The 24,023-nt window shown below is 36.3% G+C and overlaps 1 protein-coding gene across 5 annotated transcripts in view; it reads right to left on the reverse strand.

Annotated features, from left to right (window-relative positions):
- LOC138705930 (metabotropic glutamate receptor 6-like) overlaps window positions 1-24,023 on the reverse strand; it is a 114,940-nt gene that overhangs the window by 38,472 nt on the left and 52,445 nt on the right. For all 5 annotated transcript variants that reach the window (XM_069834721.1, XM_069834724.1, XM_069834723.1 and 2 more), the window contains exons 2-4: window positions 20,241-20,397; window positions 6,471-6,630; window positions 2,671-2,807 (exon numbers count right to left, since the gene is read on the reverse strand). In XM_069834721.1, the coding sequence (XP_069690822.1) occupies window positions 2,671-2,807; window positions 6,471-6,630; window positions 20,241-20,396 (453 nt within the window). In that variant the 5' untranslated portion in view covers window position 20,397. The remainder of the gene's footprint in view (window positions 1-2,670; window positions 2,808-6,470; window positions 6,631-20,240; window positions 20,398-24,023) is intronic.

Here is a 24,023-nt window from a genome sequence, read left to right on the forward strand (position 1 = left end):
TTTTTCTATTAAAAGCTTCCGTTGCCATTGCTATTTTCTTTTGGCTTCTTGGCAGCAGCTCATGTAACTGCTTATATTACTCCCCAAGTATTTGAAGCTGTTCACTTGTTCTACTGCCTCATGTAGAATTCGCACGTTTATCTTCTTTACTTTTCTTCCTATAACCATGGCCTTCGTCTTATTGGCATTTATCTTCATTCCATACTGAATGATTATATTAGGAGACAGAATTGTTTATGTTTTTGCTTTCTACTTTCCATTTCTGGTATGTTTTTATTTCCGTGTCTGTGTTGGAGTGATGTTGACCAAATTTTGTATTTTTACATTCTTTTAAACATATAAAAACTCCTGAAGTCCGATTTATTAATACAATTACAAAAGAACGATAAAAATGATTTAAGAACGAAAAGTAGGCATTAATTTTATTTTATACTATTAAAAGAAATTTGGAAAACTTTGAACAGGCATCGTTCTGTCCTACCTGTTTAGGCTGTTTAATTTATATTGAAATAGGATTTCTTAATAATATCAGAAATAAAATAAATTTTGCATTCATCGTTACAATTGAGATCTTCTATAAAACTTGTTAAGGTAAGAAATTTATGCTTAATTTGAGATTTATGAATGAATGACTCACACGACTCATCTTGCCATTGAAATGGAAAATCACTCATTCTTGTGCCGGATATTCCACATTTCCTTCTGCGGAATAGCAAGCTCCCTGATGGCTCGCTTTGTTGATTTTTTAGGACTTCGATGGATGCAGTGACAGATGTTTTACACTGTCTCATAAAAGGTAGGGCGACCATTTGATTTAAATGTGTATAAGGATTCAATACGTTGAAATTGGGCGTACCAGTTCTAACTGTTTATTTGGTGAATTCTTTCCGTACTGTTTTCGAAAATGACGTTGTATGATGATAATTGATTTACATCAGTGAGAATTCAACACACAAAATACTTCCTCCCTTGAAGTAATCGCCAACATTATGTTATCATCATAAAAAATAAATCCTGGCGCAAAAGCCGTTAAGAGCCAGGGCCGACTGCTGGCCTCACGTCCACATGTTTCCGTAGAAGTGAACGATCATCTAATCAGAATGGAGGTATCACGATAATACCCTCAGCCGTTATAGGTCGTTGTCATAAACGAATGTTGAATGCACCGGTTTCATTCACTGGTCGAAATTTTATGAGAAAATTTCTTCTCGCATGAGGACTCGAACCAACGTGCATTTCGTAATGTGAGTTCCAGTCATAATGCCTTAGACCACGATGCCACGGCGTAGGACTACAACAATTACCATGGCTACCTATAGGCCTAATTAAAACTTAGTGTATAGCTCTATAATTTAGTTCACATCCCGATTTTGTAATTTTGATAGCCTACGATTAATATAGAATAATTGCGAAACCGTCTGAATTATTTAGGCTTAGCTTGTACAATTATCTATTTCGTCTCATAATAGGAGTTTTAAGTGTACCAATGCGATGGGAGCAGTGTAGTAAATTTGTAAATCTGCATATGGACTGCGTCCCCTGTATTCTGTAGAAACCTTGCCAAGCAATTAAAATAATTACTAGCATGTACAAGACATTACTGCACGTAAAGCAGCCATGGCGAAAAGGCCATGGTGCGCCGAGCCACTGTTTAAGCTGCAACGTGCTTAGCACCTATGGAGGGAGGCGAACAACCGAAGGGGAAGTTGTTTAGGACGTGTAACGAAGAAAGAAATGAACAAAAAAACATAGGACACATTATCACAACCTAAAATTAACTGTCTTCAGAATGTCTCTGCGACAAAGTTTCAATATCAGGAATTATGTCACTTACTGCCAATCGTAGTTGATCACGAAGGTAGGCTATTTGTCTGTCAGTCGTGATCTAAATTTGATTTTTACTATTTTCATTGTTGAAAATAATTTTTCGCTAACGTAAGTTACAGCGAACATGGCTTCAACAGAGCAAGCGAAAGAACGAAGCTTGAAATATTTATTTTTTTCCAAAGATTTGAAAAGTTCAATATCTGTCAAGTCCTTACATCTAGCTTTCATTTAACGTCACATTGTAAATCTGTGAGTTTAAATTGAAAATATAACCGCATTATTCGTACATCTGCTGTAAAAGAATCGACGTACAGAGATGATAATAATAATAATAATAATAATAATACTTAATAATAATAATAATAATAATAATAATAATAATAATAACACTTAACCTTTTAATGTTTCATCAGTAACATGTAGTAACTTATAATGCCGTTTTATGTTATACAACCGTTTTCCTAGTAATATTTGTGAACAAATCATACATTTAATATTTTCATCATATTGTAAGCAAAAGAATGCATCCTCCCATCCTACTTGAAACTTTCGTTTTTTATAGAGGTACATGGTTTCGAGAGAGATATTGCGACGATACGCCACTCGCAGTTCCGAGACAAATACAAATAGAACGGAGTTTGACTCCTGTGAGTAAGAGGGTGGGGGTTGTAGGTAGGAAGCGAGAGAAAAGCACTGCGAGCCACAATGTGCTCGTGAGTCGCATTTTCGCCGCAGCTGACGTAAAGTATCGTTTATATTGCGGTAGGAAGTGTACATAAGACAATGAAAGTGGTATGTAACTACAATGTGGTTTTGAATCTCAGGATTCGGATAGTGACTTACCTGAATTGTGACAGAACTGGATTGAGCACCAATGACGGCAACCACCCGGTCGAATCCGCCGCCCCGGAACTTGGGGGTGCTGCCATCTTGACACTGGAACTCATGCTCGTGAAACTCGTTGAAGTGAGCGATGAAGCCTGCAACATAGTCATATTCTTAGTTGGCTAGTACTGTGCATTGATAATGGAACAAAATGTCCTTTAGTTAAGGTGCCAGTAACTCAATTACATTTTGCATAGATACTTTATTGAAGGAGGACAAAGGCTAATTTGGATTTCCAGGTCTCTGGTAGGGTAAAAAATCCTGGTAGATTTGACATTTATTCCTTGTGGTGAATTTCAGTAAAATCCTGAGGGCCTAATTAGTCAAATTCACTCTCCTCACCTGCACGCTGGTGTTCTGTAGGGTCTTTTAAGATGAAAAGAGAGAGTAATATGCGGAAAGCAACGGGAAGCTACCGAATTTATTTTTATTCCCAAGGAAAACTTGCAGAAAATAGGAAAGGTTGGAGGATGCTGGGTTTACAGTGAAAAACCTGCCCTTGAGGAGAAAACTATGAATGAACTTTATTGAAAATACTTGTACATTGCATGTAGGTTGCTTTTAGACATAAAAAGCCGATGGAGATGCTTTTTACGCTCTTGGAAGCATTAATGAAATTCTTTTTTGTACGGTCTTTCAGTAGATCATTCACAGTTCTCTGGACGTTATTGATCATCTCAAAATTGTAACCTCGTGGGTGGTTCTAAATTTTCAGGAACAGAAAGAATTCACATGGACTGAGGATCTGAAGAGTGCGAAGGCGTACGAATCGCTTTAATGTTCTTTGGAACCAAAAACTAGCATCACACAGTGAAATGTGGCAAATTATATTTTTGTGACGCAGCAACAAAGTATCGACAATGTCTGGTCGGACAAAAGCTCTCAATATCAGAAAGGCTGGTTAACTCAATTTGAGTTATGTCGAATACTAACATTTCGCTGTCAGTAATCAATGCGAGATGATCGAAGTTCTTGCTCTGCGTTCTCACTGTCGCAGACATTTCTGAGCGAGTATTCTTTATTGTTTCCCTCCTTGGAAGAACGTCTGATATCGCCGACATACTTTTTAATATCTAATTTCATTAACCGTTTCACCGTATAGGTATGTTAGGATTTAATTTTTATATGGTAATTTGATATTGTACATATTTTATTTTCATTTATTTTATTTATTTATTATTTTGCTAATAATCGTAACATAAAATATAATATATACAGAAAAACTTTAGCTCACCCCTGAAAGAGCAGAACTCGTGCTCAGGGGCGGATTCCTGAATTGAAATTAATAATGACACAATACAATTTGTCTTACGTCTACTGTGCAATTATAGTATATAAATTTAATTTTACAATTTTTCAATGTTTATAAAATCCATACATAACTTTTTAAATTTAATACTAGAACTATTAGAATTGACAAGATTTGGATATTTAAATATAAATTTGTTATATATTCTTGGGCCTAAATTACTACTATGATTAAATACTGCAATAGTGTTGCAATTTGGTTCAAACAATCTTAAAGAATTCATACCTTTTGTTTCATAACTATGAGAATACAATTCAAAATTATTTTATTATTATTTTATGTATGAATTTTATTAATACAATATAATAAATTTGTCTTACGTTAAGTACATTAAAGTCTAGAAACAAATTTTGAGATGGAAAATCAATAGGTTTATGAAGACATATTTTAATTATTTTCTTCTGTCATAAATAAAGTGGATTAAAATTGGATTTAAATGAGCTACCCCATCCTATAATTCCATACATAATTACCGATTGAAATAAAGTTAAATATATTGTACGTAATAAACTTATTGACAAGTAATTCCTCAATAAAACAAAATAATATACTATTTTACGTAATTTATTACAAAGGTAATTAATGTGTTGTTTCCATTTTAAATGATTATCGAAAATTATGCCTAAATACTTAACTTCAGAGGACTCTTTTAATAATCGGACATTTACACTGTATAAGACAACAATCAGAATTATGTAATTTAATACTTAATATAAATGTAGGAGGTTTGTTACATTTTTCAGACAATGAGAATGGAATAATTATGGTTTTATTTTCGTTGATAGAAAGATAATTTATGTCAAAACATTTTTTATTAATTTAAGTCCATTATTTGAATTATTATATGCATCATACCAGGTTTTTCCACCAAAAAGTAAAACTGTGTCATCTGCATAAGAATAGTGAACACCATTGTATTGTTGTAAGTCAATTTTTAATAAGTCATTAATATATATTAAAAATAGAATAGGGGCTAGAACTGTGCCTTGGGGAACACCTATATTAATAATTAAAGGTTCACTTGAATAATTGTCAATTTTCGTTATTTCAATTCTGTCGTTAAGGTACGATTTTATTAAGTTTAAAGCATTACCTTTGATTCCTAATAAGTCTAATTTCTCAATTAAGATATCATGTTTCACTGTATCAAATACTTTTCTTATGTCCAGGAAAATACCAATACATTTGTTACCTTGATCAAATTCTCTAACAATTTTTTTAGTAACTTGATATGAACATAATATTATGAATACTAAATTTTTGGCCTATGAATGAAAACGAATCACGTTTATAGATTACAGGTGAAAGTAAAAGTGCAAGAGTGAACAAGAACATATAAATAGCTATACAGAGTGAACCAGCTATAAGTAATGTCATTAATTTCAAAGGGTTATTTTTTGAGACTTGACTTGTTTGATACAATTTTGCTCGTTTTTGCTTTCTTTTCGAAAGAAAAATATTTATATGAAATTCTGGCAAGTAGGGAAAGTGCAAATTGTTAATATTCTTCAGGATAGCTAGAACAAATAGGCCTATTGATTGCTTATATAAAATCCACTGTTGTACTTATATAGTTGGTTTTATATGTTAGAAACTAATTTACCAACATGTTCAAGAGTAGTTTTGGTTTGCCAGAGGGTAGATCTCGTATAAATAGAACAATATGTACCTTGAGTGCTGATTCGCTTATTTGTAACTTTCGCTAGTTTGCCAGAGCGGGGACATTTCATAGCATATTTTGAGAAAGCTATTGAATTAATTCTCAATATGCTCAGTCAGTTTAAGAGAGCAATATATTATTATTATTATTATTATTATTATTATTATTATTATTATTATTATTATTGAATCTCCAAAATTTACAAATAACCCTATTGCACCTAAGGTATGTTAGGGTTGTAGTTAAAATGATAAGCATATTATATAACAATTTAAATATGTTTACAATCTTTTAAAAATATGGAAAGTGAAACTGATAAAATATTTACAAGAGCAAAGCTTAGCAAATATTTTGAAAAGAAGAGGACAATATGTAATGTTACATCGATATAAATGTGAAGCTAATTTATATCTTTCTCTCCAGAAAATTGGGAGTCAAGTAGACGATAGTAAACAGTCTGTAATGATTCGTTACATTTTTTATTAATGTGAAATCTTTAGAAATAGGAACCAAGTTTACCATTATCCGATAGAAACTGGGTAACAATGTAGTTGGGTGCCAGTAATTTACATTTAACCCGATCTGAAACAGTGGGAAAAAGCAGCTCTTTCGTTAAAGACTCGATGCAGGCTCACTATTTCTCCAGTGGTCACCCCATTTCTTCATCATGTTCTTTCTTAATTGATATTTCATGAACGAGAATGGACACTTATTCTTGGGAAGTTGGTAATGTAAGTTGCGCTTGTAGTATTACCTCATGCAATTGAGAAGATATGAATAGTAACGCACCTTTCACAAAGTCCAGGGATTGTTCTAGCCCATAAGCCGGACTATCACATGAGTCGAATGCGATCATGCCGAGTTTGATTCCCGGTAACAGGTCGGGGTCATTGTTGATCTGCTCCAGGGTGTAAAGCATTGCCTCGAGAGGTTGAATTCCATCCTCAAGCTGCAACAAAATAATCTCATTAATAATCAACTTATTGTGAGTGGATTTGCACGAAGGATGATCGACAAATTTGTGTTAATTTTTAATTATTCGGGATATTCGTAGTACCTATGCTGGGACTCACGTTAAACCTTTTTCCTTTTTCAGTCCGACCACCAACCAGATCTCAAATCAAGACGTCATAATGACAAGAACAAAGATCCATGTCTATAGCGGGCTTCAAACCCATATCATGACTTCCAGACGTAATCTATTTGCTGAGCATTGAACATGCACTGTCCGGTCAACCGAGAATTTTAAGCTTTATTACAAGGAGCTCATTAGAACTTCCAAATTAAAAATTTCGTGATGTAATTGTTCTACTCAAAATTTTGTATATAGGGTGATTCACAAGGATTTACCGTCCCTTACTGAGCTTATTTCCGTAGACATTCTGAGCAAAAAATGTCATATAAATATTGTCCTAATCTCAATATTTTCAGAATTACACTAATTTGAAGTTTTTTTTTGTAAAATACCATTATTCTTCAGTTTTAAGGGTAAAAGAATATTACAGATAAAAAGTGAATTATTCAGGAGTATCATTTCTTTAATTAGCTAGTATTCTGAAGCTAAAAATGTGTTGTGAATTCCATAGTTGCTTCGTACAGATTTTTTTTCGATTTTTAATTACAAAATTACATTTTCTTACGCATTTATCGCAACAATTAATACAAATTATGCCACTGTTGTAAATTCCTTAAGACTGTACATTAGGATGTATAATTAAACTGTAAAGAATCAAGTTCCTAAAGTCGTACGATTTCTAAGAATTTTTTGATAATTGCGTAAGAATGATGTCATTTTTGTTAAAAATTGAAAAATGAAATCTGTACAAAACAATTAACAACACATTTTTAGTTTCAGAACACTAGCCAATTAAAGAAATGTCACTTCTGAATAGTTCAATCTCTATTTGTAATATACTTTTTTATCCTTAAAACTGAAGAAAAAAGGTATTTTACTAACAACTTCAAATTAATGTAACTTTGAAAAATATTGAGATTAGGACAAATGTTTATATGACATTTTTTGCTCAGAATGTCTTCGGAAATAAGCTCCGTAAGGGAGGTAAATCCTCGTGAATCACCGTGTATATCAAAATTCTGAACTTAAATACACTTAAGACCAAAGCATAGTACAGTCGAAACATTACACGTGAAAATTTACGCAGTTTTAAAGGCATGGAGTAGGGTTTTTTTACTATATGTACTGTAAATATAAAATCTATAATAAAAGAAATCTGAGTTGTTGTAGCTCCTAAATTAGCATCTGATGACGGTGAGCAATGCGGAAATGATGAATGAAAACAGCAGAAACATGTTGACGATGTATGCAGTGATAATGAATTTTGTGGTCTTGTATTTTATGAACTACCGAGAACCATAATTTCTTAATGAAATAAAATGGCTGTCACTTGACAGAACATTCTTAAGCTTCAGGGAGATAAGGGTAGTGATAGTCAACATTCATATGTATCTACATGAACTTGTGTGTTTCGTGTATAACAGTCGCAAGCATGTATTATACGAAGAGCTCTTGTTTTGTGTTGTTTATAATGACTTTGAGGATCGTTCGAAGTACTGTATATACTGTAGTCTAGAGTAAGTGACGATTATTTTAAACTGACGACTGGAGATTAGAATTATCTGTAGTAATGTCACGAGAGGTCTGAGATTCGCCGATAAATCCACGAGCGAAGCGAGTGGATTTATCTGGGAAATCTCAGACCTCGAGTGACATTTATTAGGACTATTTCGTGAATAAAATAAAAATGTAAATAATATATTCCTAAAATTCGATCACAAAATGTTAATAATTGTATATTAACGAACGAATACTTAACCTATTTAGACATTGTGAAGTTGAAATATTCGTAGATGAATATCGATTACTGCAATAAAGAAATTCGATGTTATTATTCAGTAATGCCAATTGCGAAAAGCGAAATACAGGTTTAACAATGTTAATTACATGTACTGCATTTTTCTCTTATTATTATAACATAAATACATTTTCATTATCTACTGAAATCATAGTTTAATTTAACAGTAACAGTGGGGACAGCTATATACCAATGCTTATGTATTCACAGCGAGACATGTTACTACACAGTGAAGCCATCTCTGTATAGATAGGCCTAATTAAAATACGAATTTTATTACGCCATACGGAAGGCAGTTTCATCAAAGACATTATTACTATGCAAGGTCTTTGGGTTTGATATGTGATGATGTTACATAAATTTGAACATCTGACTTTCTATTAATTGTTTAATTTCATTCACGAAATAAAATTTTATAGGCTACTTATAGGCTAAGTTACCTGTGGTAGCAGGACCAATGTCAGCTGTGCCTTATTTCGACCGTTACACACAATCAGTGCTACACGAAAGCATTTTTTATAGCTCGACAAACGCATTCTCGCTATAGTGTGTAACGGAAATAAAGCTGCATCTACACAGTTCAATATTCCAATCGCGTATGCGTGTAATATGAGAATATTGAAAGAATCAAGTTTAAAAGGTACGTTCAATTATGATGCATGAAGATTTTGTGTCTACATGGAGCGCCGTTTTGAACGTCGTCTTCACTGCATAAATATATTAATTAATATTACATATCAATCTTGCATTCATTGCTTTAAAGTTGAAAGAAAAGTTTAACCGTGTAATTGCATCTTAATGTATTCATGATCATCAATTTACGGGGAAACAGTTGGCGACAACGACTAAACAAAAGAACGACCATGCGATAAATTGATAGCGATAAATCTTACTTACAAATGGCTTTTAAGGAACCCGAAGGTTCATTGCCGCCCTCACATAAGCCCGCCATCGGTCCCTATCCTGTGCAAGATTAATCCAGTCTCTATCATCATATCCCACCTCCCAAATCCATTTTAATATTATCCTCCCATCTACGTCTCGGCTTCCCTAAAGGTCTTTTTCCCTCCGGTCTCCCAACTAACACTCTATATGCATTTCTGGATTCGCCCATTTCAAACGTCTGGATTTAATGTTCCTAATTATGTCAGGTGAAGAATACAATGCGTGCAGTTCTGCGTTGTGTAACTTTCTCCATTCTCCTGTAACTTCATCCCGCTTAGCCCCAAATATTTTCCTAAGCACCTTATTCTCAAACACCCTTAACCTATGTTCCTCTCTCAGAGTGAGAGTCCAAGTTTCACAACCATACAGAAGAACCGGTAATATAACTGTTTTATAAATTATAACTTTCAGAATTTTGGACAGCAGACTGGATGATAAGAGCTTCTCAACCGAATAATAACACGCATTTCCCATATTTATTCTGCGTTTAATTTCCTCCCGAGTGTCATTTATAAAATCTAGCTGCAAAAATTATCGCAAAGTGTGACTATGATTGGTTGGAATTCAAAATTTCGTTACACTTCATTGGCTGAAAATGGAATGACGTCATATAAACGAAATAGTCTCCAGAAGTTCAGGGTTTCTATTAGAATGCCTGCACTCTATACACATACTACTCCGCATTACAAAAGTGTAAAAGAAGTTGCCACATCTGCTCGGCGTTGTTTCGACAAAGATTCAGTTGTCTTGCTGTGTATCGCTATTGTCAGATGACTGTTTTTCCCTGTTCCTGGCATTCAAGTGTCATTTGAGATTTAACTAAAATGTACAGTATAAAATAATATTTTCTGCATCTTAATATTTACCACTAAATTAAAAGTGTTGTCGAAATTGTTGTGATTAATTTAACCGTCGTCATAATCTTCATTACTGTTTTATCGTAGTCATCATCAGGTAACAGAAGAGTTGATGGTTATGATGAATAATTTTTAGCGTAGTTATCTTACCACCGAACCATCTTCAATCATCTCGCATTTCTACTACTACTATTACTACTACTTCTATTCCTATTACTCCTGCTCCTAATCCTCCTCCTACTACTTCTGCTCCTGCTCCCCGTCGTATTCCTACTCCTCCTATTCCTATCTTCTGCTTCTCCTACTCTTACTTCTTCTTTTCCTCCTCTTACTCCTGCTCCTATTCTTATCTCTCCTCCTACTACTCATATTCCTCTTGCTTCTACTACACATACTCCTTCTGCTTCTACTACTTATACTCCTGCTTCTACTACTCATACTCCTGTTTCTACTACTCATACTCCTGCTTCTACTACTCATATTCCTCCTGCTTCTACTCATATTCCTCCTGCTTCTACTACTCATATTCCTCTTGCTTCTACTACACATACTCCTCTTGCTTCTACTACACATACTCCTTCTGATTCTACTACTTATACTCCTGTTTCTACTACTCATATTCCTCCTGCTTCTACTACTCATACTCCTGTTTCTACTACTCATATTCCTCCTGCTTCTACTACTCATATTCCTCCTGCTTCTACTACTCATATTCCTCTTGCTTCTACTACACATACTCCTGCTTCTACTACTCATACTCCTGTTTCTACTACTCATACTCCTGTTTCTACTACTCATACTCCTGCTTCTACTACTCATATTCCTCCTGCTTCTACTACACATACTCCTTCTGCTTCTACTACTCATACTCCTCCTGCTTCTACTACTCATACTCCTCCTGCTTCTACTACTCATACTCCTCCTGCTTCTACTACACATACTCCTCCTGCTTCTACTACTCATAATACTCCTGCTTCTACTACTCATACTCCTCCTGCTTCTACTACTCATAATACTCCTGCTTCTACTACTCATACTCCTCCTGCTTCTACTACACATACTCTTCCTACTTCTACTACACATACTCCTCCTGCTTCTACTACTCATAATACTCCTGCTTCTACTACTCATACTCCTCCTGCTTCTACTACACATACTCCTCCTGCTTCTACTACTCATACTCCTCCTGCTTCTACTACACATACTCCTCCTGCTTCTACTACTCATACTCCTCCTGCTTCTACTACTCATAATACTCCTGCTTCTACTACTCATACTCCTCCTGCTTCTACTACACATACTCTTCCTACTTCTACTACACATACTCCTCCTGCTTCTACTACTCATAATACTCCTGCTTCTACTACTCATACTCCTCCTGCTTCTACTACACATACACCTCCTGCTTCTACTACTCATAATACTCCTGCTTCTGCTACTCATACTCCTCCTGCTTCTACTACACATACTCCTCCTGCTTCTACTACTCATAATACTCCTGCTTCTACTACTCATACTCCTCCTGCTTCTACTACACATACTCCTCCTGCTTCTACTACACATACTCCTCCTGCTTCTACTACACATACTCCTCCTGCTTCTACTACTCATACTCCTCCTGCTTCTACTACTCATAATACTCCTGCTTCTACTACTCATACTCCTCCTGCTTCTACTACACATACTCCTCCTGCTTCTACTACTCATACTCCTCCTGCTTCTACTACACATACTCCTCCTGCTTCTACTACACATACTCCTCCTGCTTCTACTACTCATACTCCTCCTGCTTCTACTACTCATAATACTCCTGCTTCGTACACACCTGTGGAGTAACGGTTAGCTCGACTGGCCGCGAAACCAAGTGGCCCGGGTTCGATTTCCGGTCGGGGCAAGTGACTTGGTAGAGGTTTTTTCTGGAGTTTTCCCTTAACCCAATATGAGAAAATGCTGGATAGCTATCGGTGCTGGACCCCAGACTCATTTCACCGGCATTATCACCTTCATATCATTCAGACGCTGAATAACCTAAGATGTTGATAAAGTGTCGTAAAATAACTTACTACTGCTACTACTACTACTACTACTACTACTACTACTACTAGTACTACTACTGCTCTTACTACTCCTATTCCTACTCACAGCCACCGGCGTGGCTCAGTCGGTTAAGGCGCTTGCCTGCCGGTCTGAAGTTGCGCTCGGGCGCGGGTTCGATCCCCGCTTGGGCTGATTACCTGGTTGGGTTTTTTCCGAGGTTTTCCCCAACCGTAAGGTGAATGCCAGGTAATCTATGGCGAATCCTCGGCCTCATCTCGCCAAAATACCATCTCGACGCTAAATAACCTAGTAGTTGATACAGCGTCGTTAAATAACCAATTAAAAAAATTCCTATTCATCGTCATCATAGTGATTCTCATAATGGTCTGTTGTCAAGGCTTGACTTGTTCATTTCTCATGATGGTTGCATACATCATTACAATGTCATCATTAGACTGTGGAAATTTATGCTAATCCATATATTTATTGATTGTGCATATATCTCGACACTTTTATATTACCTTTACTAATGGAAAGATGCTGATGTTTAAATATGTTTGCATATACAGAGTGATTCACGAAGAAATGTCTTAACTTTCGAATATAGTTCTTGAAACCGTTTTAAGTTAAAAAGAAAAGTACATGTGATCACGAGTGCGATTTCTAATGGTTAAGGAGGTATGCTAATGTATTTTGCAGAAATGAACGTATCATTATGAACTTGTTAAAACATTATTCGTAAATAATAACTGTGTTGTAAGATATATTATTGAAATTAAGATGACGGGAGCTATGCTCGCACACTGAATGTCGCGCTCAAGGACAAATTAATGTCAATATTGGTGATGCTATCAATATGCAATTCACACGTGAGAGCAAAAGTTTATTGATGAAGAGAGTGGTACATTTGAAAATTTACTGTACAGGCAAACTTCGACTACAGTAACACGGATATGTATGTAGCTGTGAACATAAAGTGTACATATTCTACCGATCAGCATCTAAAAGTGGTTTAGAGCAGTGAAAGCTGAGCAGTTTTTTTTTACATTAAAATATCCATAGTTCTGTCACCACTCGAAATCGGACGCTTAATCATATTAACATTTTTGCTCTAAACGACTTCTAAAGTCGTATTTTAAAGTTATTACTTTTCTTCGTGAAACATCCTGTATGTTTGTAGTTTTGTGGCTAAAACAGTAGGAAACGTTTCAAACGATAAGCTCGAGAGAGAGGGAACAAATTTTCTTCTTATATTTCTTAGTGTTGTTTTTGGTGAAATATAATATATTCTTTAATGAAGTAAAACTCTATAAAAGAGTAATTGGGAAGTTATAAGAGAAACGGCAATAAATACTCTAAGTTCCTAACAAACACGACTGCTGTCTAGGAAATGTTTTGCTCTTGCCGATGTGGTGCTTGTAATTTCTCAGAACTATGGTGGCCATACATTCAATTTCAATACTGTAGTAGGGAACATTTAGACACACTCGTAGGGTGTTACGGTCTTGCACTGTAGGCAATAAAGTTTCTCTTTCGTTGAAAGAATCTCGACCGAACGGAAGAAGTCGTAATAAAAATTCCCTCAGACTACTATACAACTTGTAAACTCAATGTTTCATTCTGTTTCGTGAGGTTCCTTTATATTTTTGTGTCATGAAGTGTGATTGAACTGAACTGAATAAGTCATTTATCTTTTGGAAACTAATTTAGTGATCTCTCCTCTATTCTGTCCGCCACTTTCTCTTCCGCATTCGTTTTTGTTCTTACTTCTTCATTAGTTATTTTTCTCTTTCTGAAATTCCATTCTTTGATATTATAAAATGTGGGGAAAAGAAAATTTAAAACTAAAAGTCGGAATGAATTTGTAATGTTCATGAACACAACAGAGCCTAGGGTAGAACCCTCATCTTCTTATCTTGCCCACCGCAAATATCACAAGAATCAACGAGGGTATCGAACCCGAGTTCACGAAATGACAAGCTCCCAATCTGCTGACGGAGAGACTGATAAACGTCGTCTTCAGCTCACGTTCCAGAACTCGAACAGTATAATTATCTAGAGTAGGTCGAAAAGAATTAACAGTATTGATTTACGGTAAAATTGATAAAGCTGCCACAAACAAAGAACTGACTTCGGACAGTTCCGTAACATATTTTTGAACTCCCTGCTACTCCCTGCACATTTGGACAGCCAATAGGAAGTTAATTCGTTACTCGCCACAAGGCAGGTCAAGACGACGTTGCCACATAGATTCTCAGCTCAGTTATTATCATAATGTAAACATTTCTTCAGCTCTTAACAGTAATACCCGCCTACTGTTTGCTTCAGGAAAAGGGTGGGGAATGCTGCTAGCTGCAGTACTGCTCTCTGGACTTGTACCTTTCACGTGCTTATATGGAGACGTTAGAAGTTGCTTCTTAGGCTGCGACAGCTATAGGTGTAGCCCCGCCTTGGCTATGTTGATAGCGTATGCGCTTCCTAACCAAGCTGTCCGTGTTTCGGTTCTCGGCCTGGGTAATAGAAGAAATTTATCTTCCTTCCACGGGACTGGGCGCAGGTTCTTTGTCATGTGTTGCCCTGTGCCTTGCTGACTACACGACCAGAGAGGCCCGCAATCTGTATCTGTCTAGTGCTGCTCAAAAGAAGATAACTTCCCCTGTACTGCATTAGATTTAGCGTTGGCATCACTGGTCGAGTGAGCCAGGAAGGAGAAATATGAAAATAAATCCGAAAATGGGAAAGCTCCTGTAGCATTCTTATTGTCTCATAGGGCCGTATTCATAGACATTTTTAGCGCGGGCTTCCGGTAGATGAACAGCGTTTTTCGTATTCATAAACCAGTGTTAGCGATAGGATATGATTTGAATTCTCCACTAGTAACCAGTGGATAGCCGGGGCTAACTTAGTACGCTCGTAGCGCGTGCTGCGAAATGTCTATGAATAGCACCCTTAATGTTTAAATAATCATACACATTGATTCAGCTGACTATAATCTACAGTAATATATCATTTTTATAATGCTATATTAATTCTTACTTCAAATATAAAATGTTTCTTCAGGAGAGGTCACAAGAGAAAGAAAAACTTTGGTCAACCACCTTTCACTGAACAAAAGCTTCTGCAGTCGACTGCTTCTATTTAAAAGACGCGGGTAGTCAATAGAATTGAAAAGAAGACATCTCTTGGCATCTGTTAGGTATTTCAAAAACTTAAAAGTCAAAGACCACAACTCCATGGCAGTCAATTGAAATTTTATCACGGGATTAGGCACCTTTACCCTATCAGCTGGCAATACAGTGGGAGATAAAATTGACTGTGAAAGAAGAATGAGAAGTCCTAAATAGATGTAAACTTTTCTGTTATTAATTTATTTATCGTTAAATTTTCTTGTAATTTATTTAATACTTAACCTACATCTAATTTTTCTATATTAATTTTAAAATTCAGTTTAATACAATACTAATAAAAACTACAGTCTGATTTTTTGAAGTATCGATTTTTCGTATAGGCCTATCTTTCGCCATGTTACTTTACTTTCGTGTTGTATATTTATATTATGACTGGTAAATCAATCTTCATAGCTATTTAAGTTCTTTTTTAAATGTTCTGGTATATGTATCACTAATTTGTAATTAACTTGTTTTCGACTGGCAATGAATAAATGTAGGCCGGCTTATAAATTACCTTGGCGTGGGAACTAGGGAACTGGAGAGTTGGAACGAACCGCACAATAAAATTATTGCAAATGATTCACACGAATATTGCTTCAAAATGTCTAGTAGGTCAGGTGTAGGTTTATAAATGGTTATAAAGTCGCAACGAAACCATTCCGAGACTTTCTCCAAGCGACATAAATATAATTACGTTAATATTAGGAGTAGGCCTACATGTTAAACTGCCATTTCCACCACAGACATTACCAGCAACATACGCGTTTAGACCCCTTCTGCCCTCACTTCCGCGAGGATTTTGAGTCAACGCTTGGCATTCAAAAGTAGCAGAACGCCTTGAACGTATGGTAAGCAACGTCGTTTCAAATGACACAGAACAAACGCGAGACAACAAAACGCGACGCCGAGTTGCTTAATGTGATTGGTCCATTATAGCAATGCGTTGATTGGCTTACGATTTATATGACCATAAATTCAACAGATTCAGAATTGTTCAGCATGGCTCATTTCCAGGTTACTCATGAAAATAACATTGCAGTTTTGACAAAGATAAGAGAGGAAAAGGATATCTGCACAGTGAAGACTTAGTCCATGACTGTCAGCTATTGTTTGAAACTAATACCCAGTACCCATCTAATGCATAGGAACACAAAATTATTATTATTATTATTACTATTATTATTATTATTATTATTATTATTATTATTATTATTATTATTATTATTATTAGATTGAGGTGCATTATTCCGTATTGGATCGACTGTAAGACTTTCATAATGGTCAACGTGATGTGAATTCTTGGGTTTTCGCATCATGTCGTAAAGGTGTAAACATCCTATTAATTTTAAATTCTCTGTTTCTTGAATGTAAAGCTTTTCGCCTCTTATTTAATATTTCTCTATAACCTTACATGTGCAATACTTACTCACTTACTTACTTTTAAGGAACCCGGAGGTTCATTGCCGCCCTCACATATGCCCGCCATTGGTCCCTATCCTGAGCAAGATTAATCCAGTGTCTACCATCATATCCCACCTCCCTCAAATCCATTTTAATATTACCTTCCCATCTACGTCTCGACCTCCCCAAAGGTCCTTACATGTACAAGAGTGGCAAAAAAAAAACCGGACCGACCCTTGTAGCTGACTTCAGAGCCTTGTTCACTCCAGAGCACTTTTCGATTGCTGGTAAAATTCATGTTCTAAGAATAATAAGTTAATTAAGTAGTAAAATATCGCTGCAATCGAAAAGTATTGGAAATAAACTTGAATAAGGAAGAAAAAAGTTTCCTTCCCAGGCAGGATTCGAACCACGAAAGTCTTAGTTACCAGTCTATCGTGCTCTGGAGTGAACAAGTCTCTGAAATCAGCTACAAGGGTCGGTCCGGTTTTTGTTTGCCACTACTGTGCATAATATTGCGGGATTTTTTCCCATCTACAATAGACGTGCGGTCTTGTAACACTGAGTCAGCACGATACCGGTTTTGCACCAAACTCATCAAGAACATCAGATTGGCAATGATCATCCTTTAATGTTCACAACGAGACTCAAACCCACAACTCTGATTTACGCGCCAGGTCATAGCTGCGCACGGTATTAGTAGCGTATACTATGGCTGTTTTCTATGTACTGTACGTCAAAACTCGTAAACATACTTAATTCACATAGTTTTAATTCGTGTTCATAAGAAATAACCATTAGTAACTACGAATCGTACAACAGAGAACATAGAAGGAAATATTACAGCATCGAGCAGCAATTATTGAAGTGGTAAGTGACGTCACGGACAGGCGAGAGGTCTGCTTTATTGTTACTGCTGATGACTCGGCGATTCCCATGAAGTCGCAGATGGGGGGAGTGAACTGCGGCCAATTGGACTAATTAGTGGCACTTTCCTCTCGCTCTGCAGAAACTGTATCCAAACAGGTGGTTTCCGACTTGCTTCCAGTTTACTCGTATCATTTAGTCTTCTACAAAGCTGTTCATGACAAACGATTTGCAAAGCTTCTGCCGTCTTCTCAAGGTTATTTTCCTTATAATGATCCAGGCCTACTTCTATAGCTAGATGAGATATTTGATCTTCATGGAGAATTCTGGTAGTAAAACTGATGGAAAACTCACTCTTCTCGCTTCTCTTAAGATCTTCCTTACATATTTTCTTCTAATACTGCGTTCTGATGTCTTCACACCTTCTCTGTCATTTACTTTCTCTCATTTACTCCTGCCATTTCCTAGTTTTCACATTTCTACCTCAGCTGTTCCTATTTTCATTCTTTCAGACTTATTTCTCTTCTTATCTTCACTAATTCTCTTCTTTTTGCTTTTATTCTGGCATTTTCTTTCTTCCCTTATGCATTCTCATTTCTCTTTTTTTTCTTTCATTTTCTTTTTTAACACTTCTGATTTTGTCCTCTACTAATTTTCTCTTCTTTCCTTTTTCCTCCCATCTCTCTTTCCTCATCTCTCCTTTCTATCCTATGTTCTCCCTTTCCTCCACTCTTATCTCTTTCCTCCTCGTTTCTCTTTCTTCCTTTCCTTTTTCCTCATCTCTTATCTTTTTCCTCACCCCTTCTCTCTTTCCTCCTCTTTTTTTCTCTCGAATCTCTTTCCTTTTCCTTTTCTCTATCCTCCTCTCTTCTCTCCTCTCTATCTTCTTTTCTCTTTCCACAGCTCTTCTCATTTTTCTCCTCTCTTTTCTCTTTCTTCCTCTCTTTTCTCTTTACTCCTCTCTTTTCTATTTGCTCCTCTTTTTTCCTTTCTTCTCTCTTCGTCCCTCTTTCTCCTCTTTACATTCCTCACTCCTCTCTTCTCTCTTTCCTCTTTTCTCCTTCCTCCTCTCCTTTCTCCTTTTATCTTCTCTTCTTTTTTCCCTCCTCTCTTTTCTCTTTCCTCTTTGCTTCTCTCTTTTTCCTTTTCTCCTCTCGTTTTTCTTTCCTCCTCTTTTCTTACCTTCCTCTCTTCTTTCCTTCCTCCTCTCTTCAATCTTTCCTTGTCTCTTCTCTCTTTTCTCCTCCCTTTTTTCTTTTCTCCTCTCTTCTTTCTTTCCTCTCCTCTTCTCGTTTTCCTCAACTTTCCTCCTTCCTCCTCTCTTCTTTCTTTTCTCCTCTCTTCCCTCTTCTCATATCTTCTTTTTTTCTTTACTCCTCTCTCCTTTCTTTCATCCTCTCATCTCTTCTTCCTCCTCTCTTCTTTCTTTTCTCTTTTCTTCTCTATTTTCTCCTCTTCTATTCTTCACCTCTCTTCTCTCTTTCTTTCTCACTCCTCTTCCCTCTTTCTTCCTCTTTCCTCTTTTCTCTTCACCTCTCATTTCTTTCCACATTTTCTCGCTCTTTTCTCGGCTATTCTATCTTTTCTCATCTCTCCTCTCTCTTCTCCTCTCTCCTTTCTTGTCTTCTCTCTCTTTACCTTCTTTGTCCCTTTTCTTCTCTTCTCCATTTTCTCTTTCCTACTCTCTTCTCTCTAATTCTCTCGCTTCTTTTTTTCTCTCTAGGCTTATCTATTCTCATCTATTCTCTTCATTCTCCTCTCTAGCCTTCTGTTCTTTAATTTCCCCTCTCCTTTCTTTTGTCTTCTCTTCATTTCTTCTCTTTTCCCTCTTATCTTTTCTCCTTCTCCATACCAATTCTTTCCTTTCCCTTTTTTTCCTGTTCTCTTGTCCTCACTGGTCTGTGCTTTCACTCACTCTCCTTCCTCTTTTCCATTTTCCTCTCCCCTCTTCTCTTTCCTATCTTTTCTCTTCTCCATTACACTCGTGTTTCCCCCTTCTTCCTCCTCCTATTCTTTTACGGCCTCTTCTCTCCATATTCCTCTTGCTCCTCATACCCCCATCTTGCTCTTCACTTCACATAACTGCTGTCTTTCAGAGTTTACGCCAGATGGTACGAATGCTGGATGCGAAACTGCTGACTCCATTAAGCCGCTTAAGTGTAATTTAAGTATAAATATCCTCTATACAGATAAAAATTTCATTTTGACGTTATTTTCTTATATTATAAATAAATTTGATTTACATGCTCTCACAGTAGTTATAAATTATAACTATATGTTGTAAAATGTCCTGATTTACAATTATTTTTGTCATACATAGTTACCGTACTTCAACCAATGTTTCTTACTATATTAGCAAATTATCATAGAGAGAAAGGTGTTGCAAACTGAATTGAATGTCGCACTCACCTGCACCTTGCCGCAATCGTTTCCCCCGGACCCTCTGTGATGGATGGGGAAGAGAGCCCCGAGCATGATGTCTCCCGTGTAGTTGAGGTACTTGTGAGCGGCCCCTGTAGGAGCTGTGATGAGCCCCAGCCACGCAAACCACCACACAAGCAGCATCCTGCAACAACCACATACAATTCTTGTTAATTACGATCCAAGAGATATAACACCATGCAAAGCACAATAGTGTTACGAAATTCAGTGATCAGAAACCAATAAAATCTAATGAATAAAGTGACCTTAAAACAGACATTAGCAGCAATGGATCTGAAACCCATTTTCCACAGTCTGCCAAAGATCGTAGATCTTAAAGGGTTTAAAAAGTATCGACAGGTGTTACACAGCGAACGTAGTTTGTGTTTCATGTCATGTACTTATGGTACAAAAGATTTTGGAATAAATAAAAATATGTGTCGGCCATTTCTCACCCATATAAATACAAAGAGTCACGTAGAAATTGTTCAACTAGCCACTTACAATCTTAGCTTATAGAGTTCAACAGCGGGATATTTACAATACAGAATCAAAAATGATCATATTATTTCCCCAAAACTAGTTTCAATATTGTTTCACTATTGTTGCCGTGGCAAATAAAATAACTAAACTGTGAGCTGAGATTTTCTTGAGTAAATGTTTTTTTTTTTTTTTTTTTTTTTTTGCAAATTTATACCAGAAAATGATGAGTTTTACCTTTAAAAATGCGAATTAGTGTTACTGAGAATGTAACAGAGATTCTTTCAGCGTTTTGAGAAAATTCAAAACACTTAAATGTTGAAGTATGGATCCTACAATTTGTCGTCATTGTTTCTTGTTTAGTCAACTGTTCCAAGACAGGTTTGAACATCACAAGTGACACCAACAAGGAATCACTCATGAGGGAAACTAGGCCAGGAGGTAACGGGGTAGGATGGCCAGTTCCTCTCCCCCGCCATGGCATACATCGCTAATTAGTAACATATTACACTAATCAGAATTCAGAAGTATGCAAAAATTCTTCTTCCTCTGATACATATCGTCAAGTGAGATGTACTGCCTGATAATAGCTGTAGTCTACATGTCAGCCAGGATCTCAATCAGAAATTTTGTCGTCATTGTGGGAGAAAAAAAAAAAAAATATATATATATATATATATATATATATATATATATATAGAAAATATTCCGATATGCTGTTCATTCCGTAAAAGAGAAACTACTAATAATAGACGAAAAAAATGGTGATCATGCCTAAATATCTTGAAATTGGTTTCTGTTTGAATAAACCCCATTCTTTTATTAACAAAATTGTGTTATTAGTTTTCTATGAACTTGCTTCTTGACAAAGCTATAGAGGACTTTCAAATCTTTCGTGACTTTTGAATAAACACACATCAATATTACGACGTTGATGACAGCATAAGCCATGACAGTATGACTGAATAAATACACGAGTAGAAGGTGGCATTTGGAGCACAGGTTTGATTGATCACCTTCCTCTGGCGTCTAGTTTAAATCATAGTAAGTTAGTAGCTGTTTAGCTTTTTCCTGTAAGCGTTCATTAAATTCAGAGTCGATACTTTTATAGATAAATATAACTGGAATTGTGATGTGTGTGGGATATTTGTTAGGTAACAGTTTTTCCCACTGGTGGCATTACAATTTAAAAATTGAGTAAGAAGCTAAAAAAAAGTGTTACTGCTATGCATGCAAAAATAAATGGCTGATTGAAAAGCATTTTTGCAATGTGGAGACCCAAATGAGCAATGTCTGAATAGATTGATAAGTTACATTCTTATTTTGAAGATAAACGAGATCACAGTTAACCCAACGGACTGTTACGACAAATAATGTGAGCATTTAATCAACTCAACTTGCCTACATATCACTAGTCTGTTTTCACTACTTCTTGTCTAATAAATGCTTAACATAATATAACATAACATAACATAACATAGCATAGCATAGCATAGCATAGCATAACATAACATAACATAACATAACATAACATAACATAACATAACATAACATAACATAACATAACATAACATAACATAACATGTAGGCCTACATATAACATATAACAGATCTAACAGGCAGATTTAGGAGTAATATATTATGTCCTATAGGTATTTTCCAGTTAATTTAAGTTGTGAATAAATTTGCTGTCTTCTGCCTACTGAGTGTTCTTTATAGCTCTGGTGAGGTATACGATGAGCCGATATTCTTCCTTTTTTCAATTTACACTAGACGCACATTTGGTGTAAATTCCGCAATTGGATCACGACGATCTCCGACTTTCGTATGTCATCACATCTCATAGACGATTTGCAAACACCCTAGTCGTGATCCGATCTTAACAACTGAGAACGGTGTGCTTTGTGAACTATACTTCGTTCCATCATGTCTGACAGGAGAAGCCATCATTGACGGCAGAGGAACAGAGAAGTATAATTGATCGACCAACTTCAAGTCAAACGTGGAATGAGACTTGTCATTGGTTCAATAGCAATACTAAAACTTCTCTCCTACTCTGCCGGCAATGTTTTCATCTCCTGTCAGACATTATGGGTGCTATTCATAGACATTTCGCAGCACGCGCTACGAGCGTACTAAGCTAGCCCCGGCTATCCACTGGTTACTTGTACAGAATTCAAATCATATCCTATCGCTAACACTGGTTTATGAATACGAAAAACGCTGATCATCCACCGGAAGCCCGCACTAAAAATGTCTATGAATACGGCCCTATGGAACTAAGTATAGTGCTTAGCGACGCCCTTCTCCCATTAATGTGTCCCAGCGAACGTCTTTTAGAGTTCTTTCTGTTCAAAATTCCCTTAAGTCCTTCCTTTGGTCACTGTTATTGTTCCTAGGAAGAATTCACAGCCACGTTAAAAGATGAGCGTTTAAATTTTACTTACAAGAATTTGGCGCTTTACTTGTGTGTACTATGGAAATTTCTTTCTTCCTGTGTGATATGCAGTGATTTTATGAACCGGTATTTTAATTGTGTATCATGATGACTGGACCCTCTCATCACCCGCTATGAAGGACGCATTAGCTGAGCGGATTTTCTGACCACCCGGTATGACTTTCTCATATCAAAGTTCTGACGCAGGACCAACGCTCGTTTCCTTCGTCGTCTTAACGAAATTCACTCTTGAATCTTTGTTACCGGATCCCAGATAACTACACAGAAACTGATAAGTGATAACACTTCCGACGCGCTATTTATGTCCCTAAAGACGCCACCAAGTGAATTTTTTAGAATGGAAGAAGAGTAGCAATCTTCTCCTTACAAAGTGTACAGAATTTTCTATATAATAGCGTAGAAACACATCACTAAAGTGTCGAATTTCTTTACTTTCGTGTTATTGTTTGACATGATCACATTAATGAAATATGGGAAAGTAACCAACTTCTACAACACATTCCATCAGTCAGTTTGTGATTTCTCACGAAAGGAAATAGCTTCGATCACTGATAAATCCTGCAAAAAAGACATGATAGACAAGAATATCTCCAAGTAGGCTACACCCATTCCTATGGAGCGCCCGGTAGCGTCGCGATTAAGGTGTAGCGCTGTATGCCGTAAGAACGCGAGTTCAATTCCTGATGGGATCATGAATCGTCTTCATTGACACAATTCTTCCGAGCGTAGTATGGCTCTGGGGTTCACTAAGTCTCTGCCAGAAATGAGTACCAGGGGTATTTGCTTGGAAAGTAAAGACATTAAGCATTTTGTTATTAATGTCGACTTTCTGT

This window comes from Periplaneta americana, chromosome 9 (assembly GCF_040183065.1).
Source record: "Periplaneta americana isolate PAMFEO1 chromosome 9, P.americana_PAMFEO1_priV1, whole genome shotgun sequence".
Lineage (NCBI taxonomy): Eukaryota > Metazoa > Arthropoda > Insecta > Blattodea > Blattidae > Periplaneta > Periplaneta americana.